Source organism: Cajanus cajan, chromosome 5, assembly GCF_000230855.2.
Source record: "Cajanus cajan strain Asha chromosome 5, NIPB_CcT2T_4, whole genome shotgun sequence".
NCBI lineage: Eukaryota > Viridiplantae > Streptophyta > Magnoliopsida > Fabales > Fabaceae > Cajanus > Cajanus cajan.
Window position 1 is genome coordinate 52451270 of NC_138521.1, and position 19524 is coordinate 52470793.

General features: G+C 33.3%; 1 protein-coding gene and 1 long non-coding RNA gene across 2 annotated transcripts; both read left to right on the forward strand.

The window, feature by feature from the left end:
- The first annotated feature begins 9302 nt into the window (after positions 1-9302).
- On the forward strand, positions 9303-11922 carry LOC145958072 (uncharacterized). The gene is made up of 4 exons (XM_083074533.1): positions 9303-10238; positions 10632-10923; positions 11011-11806; positions 11868-11922. Exons 1-4 carry the CDS (start codon positions 9303-9305, stop codon positions 11920-11922), a joined length of 2079 nt encoding a protein of 692 aa, XP_082930659.1.
- Positions 11923-12006: 84 nt separating this feature from the next.
- LOC145958363 (uncharacterized) lies at positions 12007-17147 on the forward strand. The gene is made up of 2 exons (XR_014434097.1): positions 12007-13703; positions 14332-17147. It is a non-coding gene; the product is annotated as an uncharacterized LOC145958363 (long non-coding RNA).
- The last annotated feature ends 2377 nt before the right edge of the window (positions 17148-19524 follow it).

Sequence of the window (19524 nt, forward strand, 5' to 3'; positions counted from 1 at the left end):
CAAAAAAAATAAAAATTTAACAGCTCATTATTCGATTACTCGGGAATCGAATTCTGAACGTGAACAGTGAAATGTGCTACTTAGGTAAATAAATTGGTACAGGTGTTTTTTTGGTAAAATTTTTTTAAAATAAATTCTATTTTAGTGAAAAATTCTCACTGCGATTGATATCAATATCCTTTTCATTTTGTTTTCAATGTTATTTAAATTTAAAATTTAAATATTAAATAATTTGACACATAAGAAATTAAATGATATATAATTAATGTTTATTTAGAATAAAATTCACATTATTAACGTCTGTTAAATTTTGGATGATAAATTGTTTGTGGGACTAAAATTGCCCATTATTTAAATTTATGGACCAAAATTAAGTAATTCAAATTATGAAGACCAAAATTACTCCTACACTAAATTAGGAAGACCAAAAGTGCAATTAAGTCTATTCTTTTTGTATTTCTTTATTACAAAATCATTAATAATTTGCTCATAATCAATATCAGTAATTGATGATTATACAATTAGAACAATTCAAATAAAATTAAATTAGTTATAATTAAAAAAAAATTATTCTAAAAAGTAAAATCATAGAATATATATCAAATGATTATATATATACTTTCATTTTCTTTTAAAATTTTTTTTAAAAGAAATTAGAGCACAACTATTTAATTTACTTGGTGAAATAATAGATCATAAATAGAATTTTTAACTATTTTAATTTTAAAAAACTTCATTCAACGGATGTAACCAAAAGCTTGATTTTGATTCAAATGTTAAAATTTTTCTAATTAACTACTATATATTTATAAATATAAATATTTATATTATATGAGGGTATTTTTAAGAACTTTTCTTCGATAAAAGAGTTTGTAAACAATTTTTTAACTTATTTTCTAATTTACTTTTTATTTATCATAATTATTATGATTAAATATTTAATATTTTAAGATAATTTATCAATAAATAAAAATAAATTTTTGTTACAGTATAAATTATTTATCATAAATTCAAAATATAATTTATATGTTTAAAATATTTATATATATTAATTTTAAATATAATTTATATATATATATATATATATATATAATAGTGTATAATGTGCATTGTATAATCTAAGATACTAGTTAATTTTAATTCTTCAAATAAAATTTCACCATATCATAATAATTATAATGTTTTAGATAAGTTTCAAGATGTTTGCAACATAATTTCAAGTTCTCATCATAAGGTTATTTTTTAGGCAACATAATTTCAACACAATTATAGGATGTTTAACAAAAAAACAAAACTATAAAAATATAGTCTTTTGATATTCAATATCAATTTTAGTTTTTTTATTACTTTTCTATTTTCAATGGCCAGAAGGTTATTTTTTGACAATATATTTAAACTCAAAATTAAAGAGTATAGAAAAAAATATTAAATTATAATCTATGAATCAAATAAATAATCTAATTATTTATTTTTAAATTTTTACCTTGAACTCTCAATTTGATATAGTGAAAAAAGATCAATAATTAATAACATGTCACAAAGAAATTTGTAACGACTAACAAATAGATGTCTGCAGATTGATTAAGATTCTAATAGAGTAGAATAAGTTACAATTTAAAAAAATAAGAGAAAATCAAATGGGTTAGAGATAAATTAAAAAAAAATCAAAGTTCAAAATGATCTTTATTTATTAACGAGAGGTTCAAATTAAGAGAAATAAAAAGAAATAAATCAATAATATATTATATATCACATTTTTCTCTTTACATTTAATATTGTTAATTTATTTTCTTAAATTTGTGAATAAATTTTTTCAAAATTGTGCATAGATTTTATTTGAGAAATAGAAATGTTACCTAATTGATTAATTGTTGATGATTAATTTATTTTTTTAATATTTTTTTATACAATTTAATTATGTAAAATTTATTTTTAATTTTATAGTTATAAATATAGACTAAAGAAAACTTTGGTGCCCCCTAAAATTGGGGTCCTAGAAAATCGCCCATTTTTACTGTTCTCAGAGCTACCACTGATTTGTGAGAATGTAAGTATGAGAATATAACATTCTTATGTTTGTAAAAAGTTTTGAAAAATCATTATATTATTCATTCTCGAGAAAGTTTGGCTGCCATGTTTGCTGTATTTTTATTCCCATGCTGAGGGTTTCAAAAAATGATATTTTGATGTGAATATGAAAAGTTATGTTTTAATACACTTGTAACATTTTTTAAAATGATTTTCATTTAAATTATTTTTAATTTTAAAAATATTTCAAAAAATATTAAGATGCAACTAAACACATTTTCTAAATATGCTTCAGAATAATATTCTAATTAAAATATTCATAGAAATTACAATTCCTAAAAATAACTCATAATCCATGAAACAATCGTCTCTTTAATGTTTGTGGAAGTGCAACCGGTGGACGAGCTCTGGGGTTGAATCGTAGGAATTTACACTTTTATATTGGTTTAAATTTAATCAATGTAGAAAGTAATTTTTCTTTACATTAGTGACATTTACATTAATCTTGCAATCAATTAAACTTTTATTCAATTAAACATTTATTATCTATAGTTAAAACTTATAATAAATAAATATTAAAGAATATATAAATAATATTATAATTAGTTGTTATATATAATAAATTTAACTTATAAATTATATTTTAAATTTATAATAAATAATTTATATAGTGATGTAAGATTATAATTTTAACACTCTTTTAAAAATATATTAACATTCAACTTAAAAATACAAGGAAAAGGATAGATTAAAAGATATAAAAAAAATAAGAAAAAATAATTCTAAAATACACCTTCGTTAAAAAAAATTAAAACATTATTATTGAAGAATAACAATTAAAAATATTTTTTTCAAGAAAATTATATTATATTATATTTTATTTTATATATATATATATATATATATATATATATATATATATATATATAGATATATATTTATATCAAAGATAATTATATAATATACACCCTTATATTAATATGATAAGTTATTTTGTATCATAATGTTTATAGGTATTTCTTTTTAATAAGAGTGTTTTAAAGTGTTTTTTTAAAGAAAGTTTATATAGGTTTTTTTTTTTTTTTTTAACTTCCTATCTATTTTAGTTTTTATTTATATAAATTTTATATATAGTATTTATTTGTATATATTTTATTATAAATTTTAGTTATTTATATTAAATATTTAATCTATCATATATTAAAATATTAGTTAAATTAATTCTTATATATTAAATACGAATTATTATTTTGTTCGAAAATATTTTTAAAAAATATTCTTTAATAAAAGTTTTATAAGATTTCTCTTGATCTCTATTTTGATTCTTTTATTTATTTATGAATTAAATTTTATTTTTTAAAATAAAATATCAATAATTAAAAATAATCTTATATCACAATATAAATTATTTATATAAAATATAAATACAATATCAATATTTTAAAAAAAATATATATATTTAATATAATTTAGATATTTAATATAATATTTATTTATAATATGATTTATTATAAATTTTAGTTATATAATAAATATTTAGTCCATAAAATATAAATATTAATATATTTAATTATCATTGATTTGACCTAATTTCATTGCAATTAAATATTAAATATATATTTAATTATCATTGATTTGACTCAATTTCATTACAATTAAATCATTAAACTAGCAGTATTAATAATTTCATGAATTCAATATCCAATTTTAAAAATATTGACAATTCAACTACGTACAGTGTTATACCTACCTCAGAACAAAAGTAAACTAATATACTCTGTTGAAAGTGAAAGATGTTGACTTGCTGCGATGGGTTGGATTCATTGAATTGGAGGGATACTAATCTTAAACCTATGGTTTGTCAAAATCAAATTAAAATTTTGATTTCTAGTGTGCGAAATTCAACTGTGATAAAGTATTGCCTACAAAGATTTTGACCTAATTTACAATCCTACAGAAGACTATTGAATGACAAACTATATATTCATATATAATAAATTAATAATCATGAGGGTGCCTTTAAAACAAATCACGGGCTGAATAATAATAATAATAATAATAATAATAATAATAATAATAATAATAATAATAATATTAATAATAATAATAATAATAATAATAATAATAATAATAACATCGTATAAACAAAAACTTTTTGTCTTGATCGTAACTAGTGCCACTCAATTGAAGTTCAATATTACCTAGTTAAAGAACTCAATGATATCTAAGTTTGACATCATTTAATCCATACCCAATGTGATAAAATCAGAAAGTTCTTCTCTAACTCACGTCTGACGCTATCAATTGTTTGCTCGATGTCAATGAGGTTGAGAGCTTTTAGCTTACATTATGTTTGACTTCTTGAAGTTGTGCTTGATACGATGATGAATTTTGCACTTGACATATTCAAATTTTGGCTCAATCTGTATTTGAAACTTATGAAAACCAACATGCAATGTCATTCATCACAATTACACAACAAAACATCTCATTTCCAATCAAAATAACCACATGCAACTCATAATTAGATCAAATCATCACTCTCATTCAACATAGATAAGGAAATATCAAAACATACCATACACAAGTTCCACTTTAAAATTCATGAATACAACCACAAATTTAATGAAATCAAACTGCATACAACTCCAAAATTTAACAAGAAATACAATTCTAACTTTCCTTACCTCTAGTTCCAAGAGAAAAAAGGGAGAAAGAAGATGATTAAGACCCTTTGATGAATCCTGACCTTTGAGGTCTTTGATTCTTAACTCTAGGGGCTTCGAATTACTACTTAGCAACTCAACTACGATTCTCTACACTCTTGAGAAGCCTAAGAAGAAGAATGAAGAATTTCAAAATTCAAAGTTCCTCTTTAACTTTAAGTTTTTTGATGAGATGTACTTATGAATCTCACATTTTAAAAAAAGTCTTATATATATTTTTTTAATTGGTCAAATTTAACCTTTGTTCAAAATAATTTCTAAATAACTAAAATTCATAAAAATTCATAAATTCTTAGAATTCTCAACATTTAAATAATTAAATCACAATAATAGATATTCTAATAAAATAAACAAATGCTGACAAAATTTACAGTATTATAAAAAGCGACAAATGATGTAATGAGAAATGTAAAACAAAAAATTAGTATATCTAATTATTTATAATACCGTATTGTATCACTTACATATAATTTTGTTTACGAAATATGATATCTTATACCCTTGCAAGTTACTCTTGTACTGTAACACACTAACACCCGAATAGTACCAAAAAGCAAATGAGGATATTCTTCTATCCTTTTTCAAGTCAGAATTAATATAAAAATGTTGAAATTTTCCCTTTCCAACTTTCTTCATGTTCTACTCCTAAAGCTAATTAATGCAGTACATTACTTTTAAAGAACTTAGACCAAATATGATGCTACATAAGCATTGCTAGCTCTATAAATGCTTATATAGTTTTTTATTTGTTTCATTTTTCCTATATTTGAAAACCAAATTTAGGAGAGAAAAAAAGAGTTTCTTTGGAGTGAGTACAGTTTCTTATAAATAATCTCAAATTATGGGTAAATTTTTTGGTATATGCTAAATCTTTAAAATAATTAATTTTTATAAAAATTGAAATTATTAAGTGAAAGGTAAATAAACAAAAACATTTTCAAGATGAAAGCAAAGCAAGTAATCAATCTTCTTCAGAGGCTCGCAAATAAAGCTTTTTATTGAAAGTTGAAACCTACATAAGTTCATAATCCTTGAATGAGAGAGACAATTTAAGTAGCAACATCTAGATAGCAAGAGCAATTAAAATATATACTATAGTTTGAATGTGATATATATATATATATATATCCTTCGTTGATTATGTCAGAAACCGAAAGTAAAAACTAAAGTAACTTGCCAAGCGTTTAAAGGAACGTGAATGTGACATATGAGAATGAGAATTTTGTAATAGTTTATCAACTGTCATAGCATTTATATGCATTTCTTTTTGGATATGCATGTAATGATAGATGATTATGACTTTTTTTCTTTTTCTTTTCTTAATGCTTTGTATAAAGCGGGTTACTATACTGGCCTATGCAGTCAATATGATTAGCCATGTCATAACAGCAAGTTCTTAATTATGTGGAGTAATTATATGCTTAGTATTCATTTTGATTTGATTTGATTTTATTTTATTCATATAAGCTTAGTGATTCTACACCTTTGTTTATTACTCTACAGTCTATACTAACACCACTTTTACAGATTAGAGAAGTGGATGAGTAGTTGTAAGTACAGTTTCAGATTTTTGAATCTTGAGAACTAAACAATACAAATTAGACAATAGTATGGTTGACTTCACACTTCAGTACAAGAATTGAAGCTCAACTAAAGCTAGAATAGCATCTTCTCGACAAAATGCTTACATTTCTAAACTCGGTGAACCAATAAACTATACCAACATTGATTGGGAAAAGTGTTAATAACTAGTATTCCTTAACTAATGCGTACAGTGTAGAAAATAAGAGAGACGAGTAATACTAGTATTGGGTGAACATAGCAACTTACTGTACTTTTTATTGAATAAGAGATGACCTTTAAATAGCCATTGTACAACGTACCGAATTAACAAGAAGATAATAAAATATCTTATCAAAACAAATCTTATCAAAAACTATCTTATCTAAACTGAAACAAATAAAACAGATAAACTAACTCGTATATCTCTAAAATTTAAGATTATCTAACAAAACTCCCCCATAAGCTTAAATTTTTTTTTTTTCATTTCGATACCTCTTCCACCAGAGCGCGATACTCCTCCGCGTACCATGGCCCCGCGAGCCACACGATGTCCAGCACCCCCGGCGCCGCGGTGACCGATGCCTCTTTTGGGATACAAAAGTACCTGTTGTTCTTTGATCCACCTCTAAACCCAGAAAATACTTCATGATGCCCAAATCGGTCATCTCAAACTCCCTCTTCATCACTTCTTTAAACTCCTCAACTAGCTCAGCTTTGCTTCCCATCTCATTCTTCTCAATTGATCCGATCTCCTCATCCATTTCTTTCTTCCATCTCTCATCAAGTACCGCCTCTTCAAATTTTATGTCTTCTGTTCCTATCAAGAGACATACTACATGTAACTCGTCAGTGGAGTTGTAGATGTCTTGCAAGCTCCGAGTTCTAAGCTGCTCAGGTTCATCATCTTCCTCGGAATGCTCATTGGTCCTATCCGAGCTTCTCCCTATTATCTCCGAGCTCTCCCTCTCAGAGTTCGAGCTCCCCGAAGTCTCTTCAGAGTTACTCCAGCTCCACTCGCTTTCCTCATCTACCTGAACATCTCGACTTACCAGAATTTTGCCTGGAACAGGGTTGTACAATTTGTACGCTTTTGCCTTTTCATCATACCCGATCAAGATATACTTCTTGCTCCTATCATCAAGCTTCATTCTGAGCTGAGCTGGAACATGACCGTCAGCAAGGCTTTCGAAAATCTTGAAGTGACGTATACTCGATTTTTGTCCACTCCATGCTTCTTGAGGTGTGTTGAGTGTCTTTTATGTATGATTTACACTCAACTTTTGGTACTCTTTTTGGTAATTGTAGACATTATATATGTTATTTTACCCCCCTTTATTTAAAGAATCAAGTTATACTAAAAGAGTAGAGGAGTAGTAGCAAAATCTTAAGGAATTTTCTCATTTTTTGCAGTTTTTTTTAGGAAGGCAGAGATCCACAGCCATAGCTGTGGATCTGGAGCTCGAGCTGTGGAAATCTGGGGAGAAATTGTGAAGGTCAGAAACTTGCAGCTATAGCTGTGGTTCTGCAGCTATAACTGTGGAAATCTGGAATGTTCATTTTTGGTTCTAGAGACTTGAAGCTATAGCTGTGGATCTGGAGCTCGAGCTGTGGAAGTCTGGGAAGAATATAGAGGTCCAGAAAGTTGGAGCTATAGCTGTGGATCTGCAGCTATAGCTGTGGAAATCTAAAATGTACTTTGAAGCTCCAGAGAGTTGAAGCTAAAGCTGTGGACTCACAGCTAAAGCCGTGGAAGCACCCAGGACCCAATAAAAACTCCAGAGACTCACAGCCATAGTTGTGGCTTCACCGCTTGAGCGTTGGAAGTTCCTTAAGATTGAAGGAGTTGTCACAGCTATAGCTGTGAACCCACAGCTGCAGCCTTGGAGGTTTCTTCACCCTGAAGGACTCTCCACAGCTATAGTCGTGGATCTGCAGCTGTAGCCGTGGAAATAAAAGTTACTTTTTGGCCTTGTTTTAAAGCTGATATAAAAGGGAACATGGGGGATGAGACGGATCACGATTTTAACAGAGAAAAACAGGGGAAAAGCTTGTGAAGAAGGAAGAACGAAGGAAGAACAGAGACTTGGAAGCTGGATTCTTTGGGAACGAAGATCAACTCCATTTCTTCATCCTTTGCTTTGTAATTTCTTCTTTTCACTCTTTGATTCTGTAATGGCCATGGGTGGCTAAACTTCTTAAGGATTGGTTAGATGTAACTACTAACTCCTCTTCTTCTTAAATATATGCATTTTGATCTCATTATTTGTGTAATGATTCTTCGCTTAACGCTTATATCGGCTTGATCAACCGTTGTATGATTTTTGGCTATTGAATCCAGTTGGAAAACGCTTTCGAAAACCCGAACTGAATCTTGCACCTAATCACCTCTTGTTCTAGGAATAGACTTGATTTGGTTAGTCACATTGTTCAAGTTATTGTTCTTAATGCGAAGTGTTAGACTCAAAACATTGAGGAATCATGTTTTGAGCTTAATGACTTTAGGATTCAACCTTGAGGAATCTTGTTGGATTATTTAATGAACGTGGAAATAATGAAATTAGAATTGCATTTATGCTAAGAAGATCTATGAGTTAGCAAGTGCATCTGAGCCAATCCTTGTTTCTTAATCATTGTCTTTACTACATTTGCCTTATTGTGTTGTTTGAATCTGTTTTCACTCAATTGAATTTTTAAACTCATTCTCTTTTAAATCATTTGAGCGAGAGTTACTAAACACGCAAATCCCTGAGGACGATCTTTAAATACTACTTCGAAACTTGGTTCACTTGCCAAGTGATAGGTTTGCGAAAATCTTCATCAAGTTTCTGGCGCCGTTGCCGGGGATTTGGTGCTATTTAGTAATTCTTAATCTTGTGATTTTGTAATTGTGTAGATAATTCATTTTGTGAATACTTATAATATATAGATATTTGTCTTGTTGTGTTTTGTGGACTTACCTTGCTGTGCAGACTTCTTTAAAAGTGTATGCGAGGAAAAACTCCAGCCGAAGAATTGCATTTTGATCCCGAAATTGAAAGAACGGCAAGGAGGAACAACAGTAGAACAAGAAGGCTGAGACAGTTAGAGAGAATCCAAAAACAACAGCAAGATCTTCTGAGTTCTTCTACTTCATCAAATCAACCACACTTCGAAACAGAAATGGCTGAAGAGGGAACAGGTGGACCAGGTAGGCAGCCAAGAAGAACCCTAGGCGATTATGCACAACAACATGGTCCTAGGCATTTTTCTAGTATTGCAGCTCCAAATACTTCTAGGGCAATGGAGATGAAGCCTGCCTTCCTTACCTTGGTTAGCTCACAACAATTTGCTGGCCTTGATCATGAAGACCCATACTCACACCTTTCAAATTTCTATGAGTTATGTGGAACTATGGGAATTCCTGAAGGCGATGAGGAAGCTGTATATTTGAGGTTGTTTCCCTTCTCTTTAACAGGAAAAGCTAAAGTTTGGTTACAATCTCACCCAAATCAGAGTTTGACAAGCTGGGGTGATGTGGAAAACAAGTTTGTGAACAGATTCTATCCATCATCCAAGTATATTAAGGCCAAGTCAGAAATTACTACTTTCAGGCAAGGTGCGGATGAACCATTTTGTGAAGCCTGGGAAAGATTTAAGTCATTGCTTAGGAAATGTCCTAACCACGGGTTTGAAGATATAGCTCAACTCAATTTCTTTGTGAATGGAATCAAGCCTGAGGTGAAGATGTTATTGGATGCTGCGGCTGGTGGCACTATGATGACTGTGAGTCCAGAGGAAGCCACTCAAATCATAGAATCTCTGGCATCTTCTGATCACCAAGCAGAGCATGGGAGACACCAATCTCATAAAAGAGGAGTTCTTGATCTTAGCACTAATGATGCAATCCTTGCTCAGAATAAATTGTTGTCCCAACAGATTGAAGTATTGACTAAGCAGATGGCCAAGATTCCACAACAGCTTCATGCTATTGCTTCTTCTTCAAATCAACCAAATCCTTCTCTAAAATGTGATTTTTGTGGAGGAGATCATCCCAATGGTCACTGTGCAGAAATTCCAAATGAAGAAGAGGTCAATTATGTGGGGAACCAACAGAAAGGAGGTAATTTTAATTCCCATAATTATAATACTAACAATTATATGCAGGGGAATCAAGGTTGGAGAAACAACAATAACAACCAAGGTTATGGATGGAGGAATGAAGCTGGACCATCCAATAGGCCACCACCACCACAACAACAACAACACCAGCCTGTTTATCCTTCTATGCATGAAAGAACCAGCAAATTGGAGGATACTCTGAACCAGTTTATGCAGGTATCTATGAACAACCAGAAGAATACAGAGGCATCCATCAAGAACTTGGAGGTGCAGGTGGGTCAGCTAGCTAAACAATTAGCTGACATGTCTAAAGGCCCATTTTCAGCCAACACCGAGACCAACCCTAAGGAGTATTGCCAAGCCATAACAACAAGAAGTGGGAAGGTGGTAGGTAGTGATGTTGGGGTAACTGAGAAAAATGAAAAGCAAGAAAATAGTAAACTGAAGGCGGTTGAGGAAGAGATTGAGAAGAATGAGGAAGGAAGCAATAAAAATGAGGGTGTAGATAGTGAGAAAATAAAAGAGAAGAATGAAGTTGAGAAGGAGAAAAATAAAAAGAAGGGCAAGGAAGTCATTTCCACTGTTCCTATTAAAGACTTACCTTACCCTCATGCCCCATCTAAGAAAGAAAAAGAAAGACAGTTCTTGAGATTTCTGGATATCATAAAGAAGCTCCAGATTAATATTCCTTTCACTGAAGCCATGGAGCAAATGCCCACATATGCTAGGTTCATGAAGGAATTGTTAACTAAGAAAAGGAGAATGCTTGAAGAAGAGACTGTGGAACTTGAGGCAGGATGCAGTGCCATTATACAGAAGTCTCTACCTCAGAAGTCCAGAGATCCAGGCAGTTTCACTCTCCCTGTATCAATAGGTAATCTGTCAGTGGGTAAGGCACTTTTAGACCTTGGAGCCAGTATTAACTTGATGCCTTTATCCATGCTAAAGAAGATAGGAGAAGTGGAAGTAAGACCTACAAGAATGACCTTGCAGTTGGCAGACAGATCCATCAAGATTCCATATGGTATAGTGGAAGATATGATAGTGAAGGTTGATAAGTTCATGTTTCCAGTTGATTTCGTAGTCATGGATATAGAAGAGGATGTAGAGGTTCCATTGATATTGGGCAGACCCTTTATGAAGACAGCTCGAGTTATCATTGACATGGATGAAGGAAAGCTGAAGGTGAGGGTCCAAGATGAGGAAGTGAGTTTCAATGTATTTGAAACAACGAAGTTTCCAAAAGGCAACAAAGAATGTTTTAGAATTGATGCATTAGCTGATGCGTACTTGGAAACTCAAAATGATTTCAAGAGCTCATCGCCACTAGAGAAAGCTTTGTCTATCTCTAACGAAGAATTGGAAAAGGTCATTGGTAAAGCTTGTCATCTGTCAGTGGGATTGGAACATAAAGCATTTTGGGCTTTGAAGGCCTTAAATTATGATTTGAAGGCAGCAAGGGAGAAAAGAAAGCTTCAATTGCATGAATGGGAAGAAAGGAGATTGAAAGCTTATGAGTCCTCTAAGTCTTACAAGCACAAAGCCAAGATATACCATGACAAGAAGATTCTGAATAGGAACTTCCAACCTGGCCAGCAGGTATTATTGTTCAATTCCAGGTTGAAGCTTTTCCCTAGGAAGCTCAAATCCAAGTGGTCAGGTCCTTTTTCAATTAAATTTGTCAGATCCTATGGAGCCATTGAACTTGAAGACCCTGCTTCTGGAAGGACTTGGTTGGTTAATGGTCAGAGGCTCAAGCATTATCTGGGTGGTGAAGTTGAAAGACTCACTACCATCACTCATTGGAAGGAGCCATGAACAAACAGGATTGTCAAGCTAAAGACATTAAATTAGCATGTTTCTGTTTTAATTTCTGTTTTAAATTCTAAGTTAGCTTGCATAGTGAGTAGTTAACAGTTCTTGTTCATAGAGTTGCTTAAGTTTAGAATGATTGTGCTTGATGATTCGCATGTTGTGGAAGATGTTTAACATTTCTGGTTTAGTTTAAGTTTTGTTTATGTGTTGTGAGTTAGGATTTTGGATGTCATTTTGTTGTTTGATAATGGTGCTGCATTGTTTTGGGTGTTTGGTTTGTGAGTAGTTTAATGATTTGGAGTGTGGAGTGGAATATTTTGATTCATAGGGAGGTTTGGTTCCATATTGTTTGTGGTGTTATAATGAGTTTTGGCTGAGTTACACTACTGCTGCTTGATGGTTAAGTACATGATGTTTTGTGATTCTGTGATGTTTTGAGATTTAATGAACAAATCAGTTTTAAACTTGGGTACTAATGTGGGATGATGGTATAGTTTAAAAGCTCAAGGAGACTAAGAATGAATCTGGCTTTATGTGTTTGCAGTGTTGGTATAGTTGGTTGTGATGTGAAAAGGAAATGGTAAAATGTTCACGAAAAATGAGCCATCAATTGGTATTGTTCTATTTGGAAGAGAAAAGCTTAGAATTCAATTCTGTCCCAACGCTCAAGTGCCAGTGTTCACAGCCATGGCGCCAACTCTCTGTAGGACTCTTTGGTGTATTTCAACTTTTCACGCTGAAGCGCCAGCCTCACCGCTATGGCGCCAAGTTTCTGTTGGGTCAGTTTGCATGCTAATTTCCCACAGCTCCAGCGCTGGTTTCACGGCCATAGCGCCAAGCCCATGGAGCTCTCTCTTGAGCTCAAAAATACCACAGCTCCAGCGCCAGTGTTCATAGCCATGGCGCCAACTCTCTGTTTGAGCAAATTACATTTTGAATGTCCACAGCTGAAACCCCAGGACCACGGCCATAGCGCCAACTCTCTGGTCCAGTTTTTGATTTCAAAATTCCACAGCTTCAGCGTTAGCTTCTACAGCTAAGGCGCCAATTCTCGGGTTGATCAAATTGTATAACCAGTTCCAACGCTCAAGCGCCACAATCTGCAGCTAAAGCGCTAAGTCTCTGCCAAGCTCTTTATGTGATTTAAATTCCCAGCGCTGGAGCGCCAGTTTCCACGGCCTTAGCGCCAACTTTCTGGTTGAATGTTGACTTTCCAGCGCTCAAGCGCCAAAACCACAGCCTTAGCGCCAATTTTCTGGCGCCAATTTAAGACCAGGGAACTCCACCATTTGGGTCAGTTTTAAAACTGAACCCCTCTATCCACTCCTTTGTTTCTCTTCCTCTCCCACTCACGAAACTCATTAACCTCCTCACGTTTCATCTCTTCTCTTCATAATCTCCATAAATCCTTTGTTCTTCATCATCCATTTTGCACATAAACACGAAAGGATACATTTTTATTAGCATTACAAGGTATAATCTTCATCTTTCTAACTTCCGTGTGTAATGCATGAAACCTTTGCTTGCTCACTTCAACTTTTTGGAACCTTAAGCATGATTTTGTTATCTTTTTGAGTTCTTTAAAGCATGATGATGGCATCAGTTGTGATGTAGTTCACTTGTGGAATGCAATGCTTGAATTTGGGTGTTTGATTCTTCAATATTGCACATGCATGATCCTTCTCATTTTCTGCCTATTTTGTGTTTGAAGAATTTCCTGAATGAGAAAAGTATTTGATTTGAAACAATGAAAGCTTTGAAAAAGGTGATCACTGAAATGTTTCATTTTTGTGAAGAAATGTAAACCTTGCATGGCAAGAATTCACGTGCATTTTGCTTTTCTTTCTCATGTACACCACGTGTTTGGTTAAATGCTTGAGTGAATTTGTGTTCTTTATTTAAAGTGTAAAATCATTGTGGTTGGTTGATCGTGGGAGCTAGTAGGAAATATTTGCTTGTTCATTGGTGGCTTTGAAATAACTTTAGTGTTTCACATGTTAGAATGTTTATTGATCATTCCTTATGCCCCATGAAGAATTGTGTTGTGTTTGATCAACTTGTAGACTAACTTGGTTGCAAGAATTGGTTGTAAAATTTTCAGATAGTTGTTCAAGAGGTGGCGGTTCAAGCGGAAGCTCTAACGCCACTCATAAAATCCCAGATGCACCAACCTCACCACCACCATCTGAAGTGGCCTGGGGACAGTCCTATATTTTCTGGAGGGGGTGGAGATCAAGGAGATCAAGGTGAACAACTTTATGGTGGGGAGCAAGAGCATGAGCAAGCAATGATGAAAAGGAGAGAATGGAGGGTCATTGTCACCCTCGTTTTGAGGAAGAGAAGTTCCACTTTAATTTTATGCCATTTTAAATTCCAGTCATTTTAAATTCTAGTTGTTTTAGGTTCTGTTTTGTTAATTGTTTGAACTATGTGGTAGTTTATATACTTTTTGTGGAAAAAAAAAATGTTTTGGGAAAAATTGAAAATCATTCTTGAAAGGTAGGAAATGAGGTGGCTTTTAGATCAACAAATAGTGAAAACACATCTTTTGATTCACCTTAAAATGGTTTGTTTTGAGACTTGTTTTGAGGTTGCACTCATCCAACTTTGTTTGATCATGAAATTGTGAGTTATTTGATTAGCATGGCATGAAAGATCAATAAATGAACATTTAGCCAAGCTGGTGAGTGAGAGAGACCAAACAGTGCATATATCATATATTTCCACTTTTGAGAGCCATCATCATAATATATGTGTTTGCATTGGTTGAATCTTGAATGATTGTTCTTGTGAGAAAGTTTTGGACAGGATCAAGGCATTCCCTTGTAAATAACTGAAATCTTTGTAAGCCTAGAGCCAAACAGCCAGCCATAACTGAATTCATCATTTAAAACCTGTTGAGCCTTAACCTTCAAATCACCTTAAACCTTTCCCAAATACCAACTCATCACTCTGACCAAATTCTTGAGAGTAAATGAAAATGAATTGGGGATTAAGTTGGGGTAGTTGGTAAGAATTGCCAAGTGGAAAGAAAATGGGGAAAGTAAGCCAATGCAAGTTGAAGGGAAGAGTCACCCCTCCATCATTTTTCTCTGTTCACATTCAAGTGTGCTTGTTATTTTCATTCTGTCATTATTTTGATCTCAAAAAAAAAAAAACAAAAAAACAAAAAAACAAAAAACAAAAAAAAAATCAAAAAATCAAAAAATCAAAAAAAAAAAATCAAAAAATCAAAAAATCAAAAAAATCAAAAAAAAAAAAATCAAATCAAATCAAGAGCAAAATAAGCAAGCACCTGTACAAAGAGTCTTAAAAGAGAGAGGGACCTCTTGAAATCTAGGCAAAGAACCTTAAGGAAAGAGGGTGTGTAATTAGAGGAAGATTTTGGGCTGAGAGATCTGGTTGGAGTTGAATATTTAGAGTGAGCAAAGTGGAGTGTTTGGTTCATGTTCATTTTACTCTCTTGAGTTTAAACCCTGTTAATCTGAAAAACCACATTCCTTTGTTAACCAAGCCTCAGTCAACCCTCAACTTTCCAAAAAAGTCCTTGTGATCCTTAATTTCTCTCAAAGAGTAGTACTGAAGAGATGATATCAATGCTTATGTTCATAGAAATGATGAATGGACTTGAGAGAAACACTCACCCTGGAGAGCCATTGTTGAGAGAGTATGTTCAGATATTGGTTTGTAATGTTCATGCTATGATTTGCCTTGCAATTTTTGTGTTTGGGCATGGTTGTTGTTGTGGGCACCTCAGTGAGTAGAAATTGGTTTTTGATGGTGAATTGATTGAGTGTTTACCTATTGTTGATATAGAAGAAATCTTATGGTAGGAAGTAACCTTTTTGCTTTTTGATTGGTATCTTGTTGGGGACCAACAAGAGATTAAGTTGGGGTAGTTGTTGAGTGTCTTTTATGTATGATTTACACTCAACTTTTGGTATTCTTTTTGGTAATTGTAGATATTATATATGTTATTTTACCCCCCTTTATTTAAAGAATCAAGTTATACTAAAAGAGTAGAGGAGTAGTAGCAAAATCTTAAGGAATTTTCTCATTTTTTGCAGTTTTTTTTTAGGAAGGCAGAGATCCACAGCCATAGCTGTGGATCTGGAGCTCGAGCTGTGGAAATCTGGGGAGAAATTGTGAAGGTCAGAAACTTGCAGCTATAGCTGTGGTTCTGCAGCTATAGCTGTGGAAATCTGGAATGCTCATTTTTGGTTCCAGAGACTTGAAGCTATAGCTGTGGATCTGGAGCTCGAGCTATGGAAGTCTGGGAAGAATATAGAGGTCCAGAAAGTTGGAGCTATAGCTGTGGATCTGCAGCTATAGCTGTGGAAATCTGAAATGTACTTTGAAGCTCCAGAGAGTTGAAGCTAAAGCTGTGGACTCACAGCTAAAGCCGTGGAAGCACCCAGGACCCAATAAAAACTCCAGAGACTCACAGCCATAGTTGTGGCTTCACCGCTTGAGCGTTGGAAGTTCCTTAAGATTGAAGGAGTTGTCACAGCTATAGCTGTGAACCCACAGCTGCAGCCTTGGAGGTTTCTTCACCCTGAAGGACTCTCCACAGCTATAGCCGTGGATCTGCAGCTGTAGCCGTGGAAATAAAAGTTACTTTTTGGCCTTGTTTTAAAGCTGATATAAAAGGGAACATGGGGGATGAGACGGATCACGATTTTAACAGAGAAAAACAGGGGAAAAGCTTGTGAAGAAGGAAGAACGAAGGAAGAACAGAGACTTGGAAGCTGGATTCTTTGGGAACGAAGATCAACTCCATTTCTTCATCCTTTGCTTTGTAATTTCTTCTTTTCACTCTTTGATTCTGTAATGGCCATGGGTGGCTAAACTTCTTAAGGATTGGTTAGATGTAACTACTAACTCCTCTTCTTCTTAAATATATGCATTTTGATCTCATTATTTGTGTAATGATTCTTCGCTTAACGCTTATATCGGCTTGATCAACCGTTGTATGATTTTTGGCTATTGAATCCAGTTGGAAAACGCTTTCGAAAACCCGAACTGAATCTTGCACCTAATCACCTCTTGTTCTAGGAATAGACTTGATTTGGTTAGTCACATTGTTCAAGTTATTGTTCTTAATGCGAAGTGTTAGACTCAAAACATTGAGGAATCATGTTTTGAGCTTAATGACTTTAGGATTCAACCTTGAGGAATCTTGTTGGATTATTTAATGAACGTGGAAATAATGAAATTAGAATTGCATTTATGCTAAGAAGATCTATGAGTTAGCAAGTGCATCTGAGCCAATCCTTGTTTCTTAATCATTGTCTTTACTACATTTGCCTTATTGTGTTGTTTGAATCTGTTTTCACTCAATTGAATTTTTAAACTCATTCTCTTTTAAATCATTTGAGCGAGAGTTACTAAACACGCAAATCCCTGAGGACGATCTTTAAATACTACTTCGAAACTTGGTTCACTTGCCAAGTGATAGGTTTGCGAAAATCTTCATCAAGGTGTCACATCAACCAATTTTGAATGTGGGCACCTGTTCTGTATATATATAGCACACTGCACTGCCTCTGCCCAAAATTTCTCAGGCATATTCTTCCCTTTAAGCATAGCTCGGACCATATCAAGAATAGTCTGATTCTTTCTTTCAGCTACTCCATTTTGTTGTGGTGAATAAGGAGCTGTGAGAAAACGTTTTATACCTTGCTCTTCACAATATTCCATAAACTCTGCCGATGTGAATTCTCCACCTTTGTCCGACCTCAAAGCTTTAATTTGCTTGTTAGTCTCTTTCTCCACCATGACTTTAAACTTTTTAAAAGCTTCAAATGCCTTTGATTTTTCTTGCAAGAAATATACCCAGGTCTTTCGAGAGAAATCATCTATGAAAGAGATGAAATATTTCTTACCACTGAAGGATGCAGAGAGATTGGTCCACACAAGTCAGTGTGTATCAGGCCAAGTTGCTCCTTTACTTTGTACTCGGACGAGCTCGGAAAACTTGTTCTTGTATGCTTTTCGAGTACACACGCTTCACAAAACTTCTTGTCAAACTCAACACCACGTAGTTCGTGCACCAACTCCTTCCTTGATAGCTCGGCCAAACCTCCAAAGTTTAAATGCCCAAAACGAAAATGCCACGTCATGGCTTCTGTTAGGATTTCAAATAGGCAAGCGCACCCAAGTCTCTGTAGTATGAATAAAAGGTTGTCGAACCTCAGGGACTTGTGAGATAACTTAGATTTCTATTATATTAATTGATGCTTATAAATTTAAAACTGGAATAGTTACACATATTCAAATTTGATAAAGATGATTTTCCAATTTCAAGAACCCACAGAGTAATTTGATTTAAAGAAAAACAGATATAAGAAACAGTCGGGATTTGATTTCATCAATCTCCCTCCTATGTATTCCTATTGATTCTTTCTAAAGATTCCATTACTCATTGTCATTAAGTTCACTAAATTCATTCAAACCCAATTCCTTGGCATAAGAAATTCTAAGATATTTAACTCAACGAATGATTCCTCACTTCATTCAGTTAAACATCCCGCATTAAGAATCAGAACTTGATACAACTATTAATTTCAAGACCATTCCTGGCTCTCAAAACTAATAGGTGATTCGTTCCAAGTCTGGATTCAGAAACGTTTTCCAACCAAATCTGAAACCCGAGATCAGAGATAAGTGATCAAATTATCAAAGCATTAAGAACAGGACAGAATCACTAACATAGAGTAATGGATGATATATATATATATATATATATATATATATATATATATATATATATATATATATATATGAATCAAAGAGAATACATAGGAGTTTGATGATTACATCTATCCCAACCCTAGAGATTAGCTCTCCATATTACAAGAAACCACCAAATTACAAGTTGAGAGATAGAAGAAGAAGATCCTTTGAAGATTCGCGTTCCCACGAGCTCCAGAGTACTCTGTTTTCTTTCTCCTCTCGTATATCCCTTCACTTCTCTCTCTTTCTTTCCTTATATATGAAAACAGAGTAAGCAAGAGAAAGATGAATCCGCTCAGCGCCTTGAAACGGCTGAGCGGATTGGGAGTTCTTCACCATGAAGAAACCTCAATGGCTGAGCGCCTTAGATCCGCTGAGCGCTTTAGAGGCAGAGAGCACCCCTTGTTCCTGGATGAAATCCGCTGAGCGGATGGGAATGGCTGAGCGGATTGGAGGCAGAGAGCATTCCTTCTCCTCCAGGGGCCAATCCGCTGGGCGCTTCAGAATGGCTGAGCGCCTTCAGTTTGGGAAGTTCTCTGACTTGAATCCGCTGAGCGCT

What these genes read in the sequence shown, in the direction of transcription:
- LOC145958072 (XM_083074533.1), top strand. Translation starts at nt 9,303, where the DNA reads ATGCGAGGAAAAACTCCAGCCGAAGAATTGCATTTTGATCCCGAAATT. An exon ending in TGTTGTCCCAACAGATTGAA is followed by an intron (nt 10,239 to 10,631) that starts GTATTGACTAAG and finishes CAGTTTATGCAG; the next exon opens with GTATCTATGAACAACCAGAA. An exon ending in ATTGGTAAAGCTTGTCATCT is followed by an intron (nt 11,807 to 11,867) that starts GTCAGTGGGATT and finishes TATGATTTGAAG; the next exon opens with GCAGCAAGGGAGAAAAGAAA.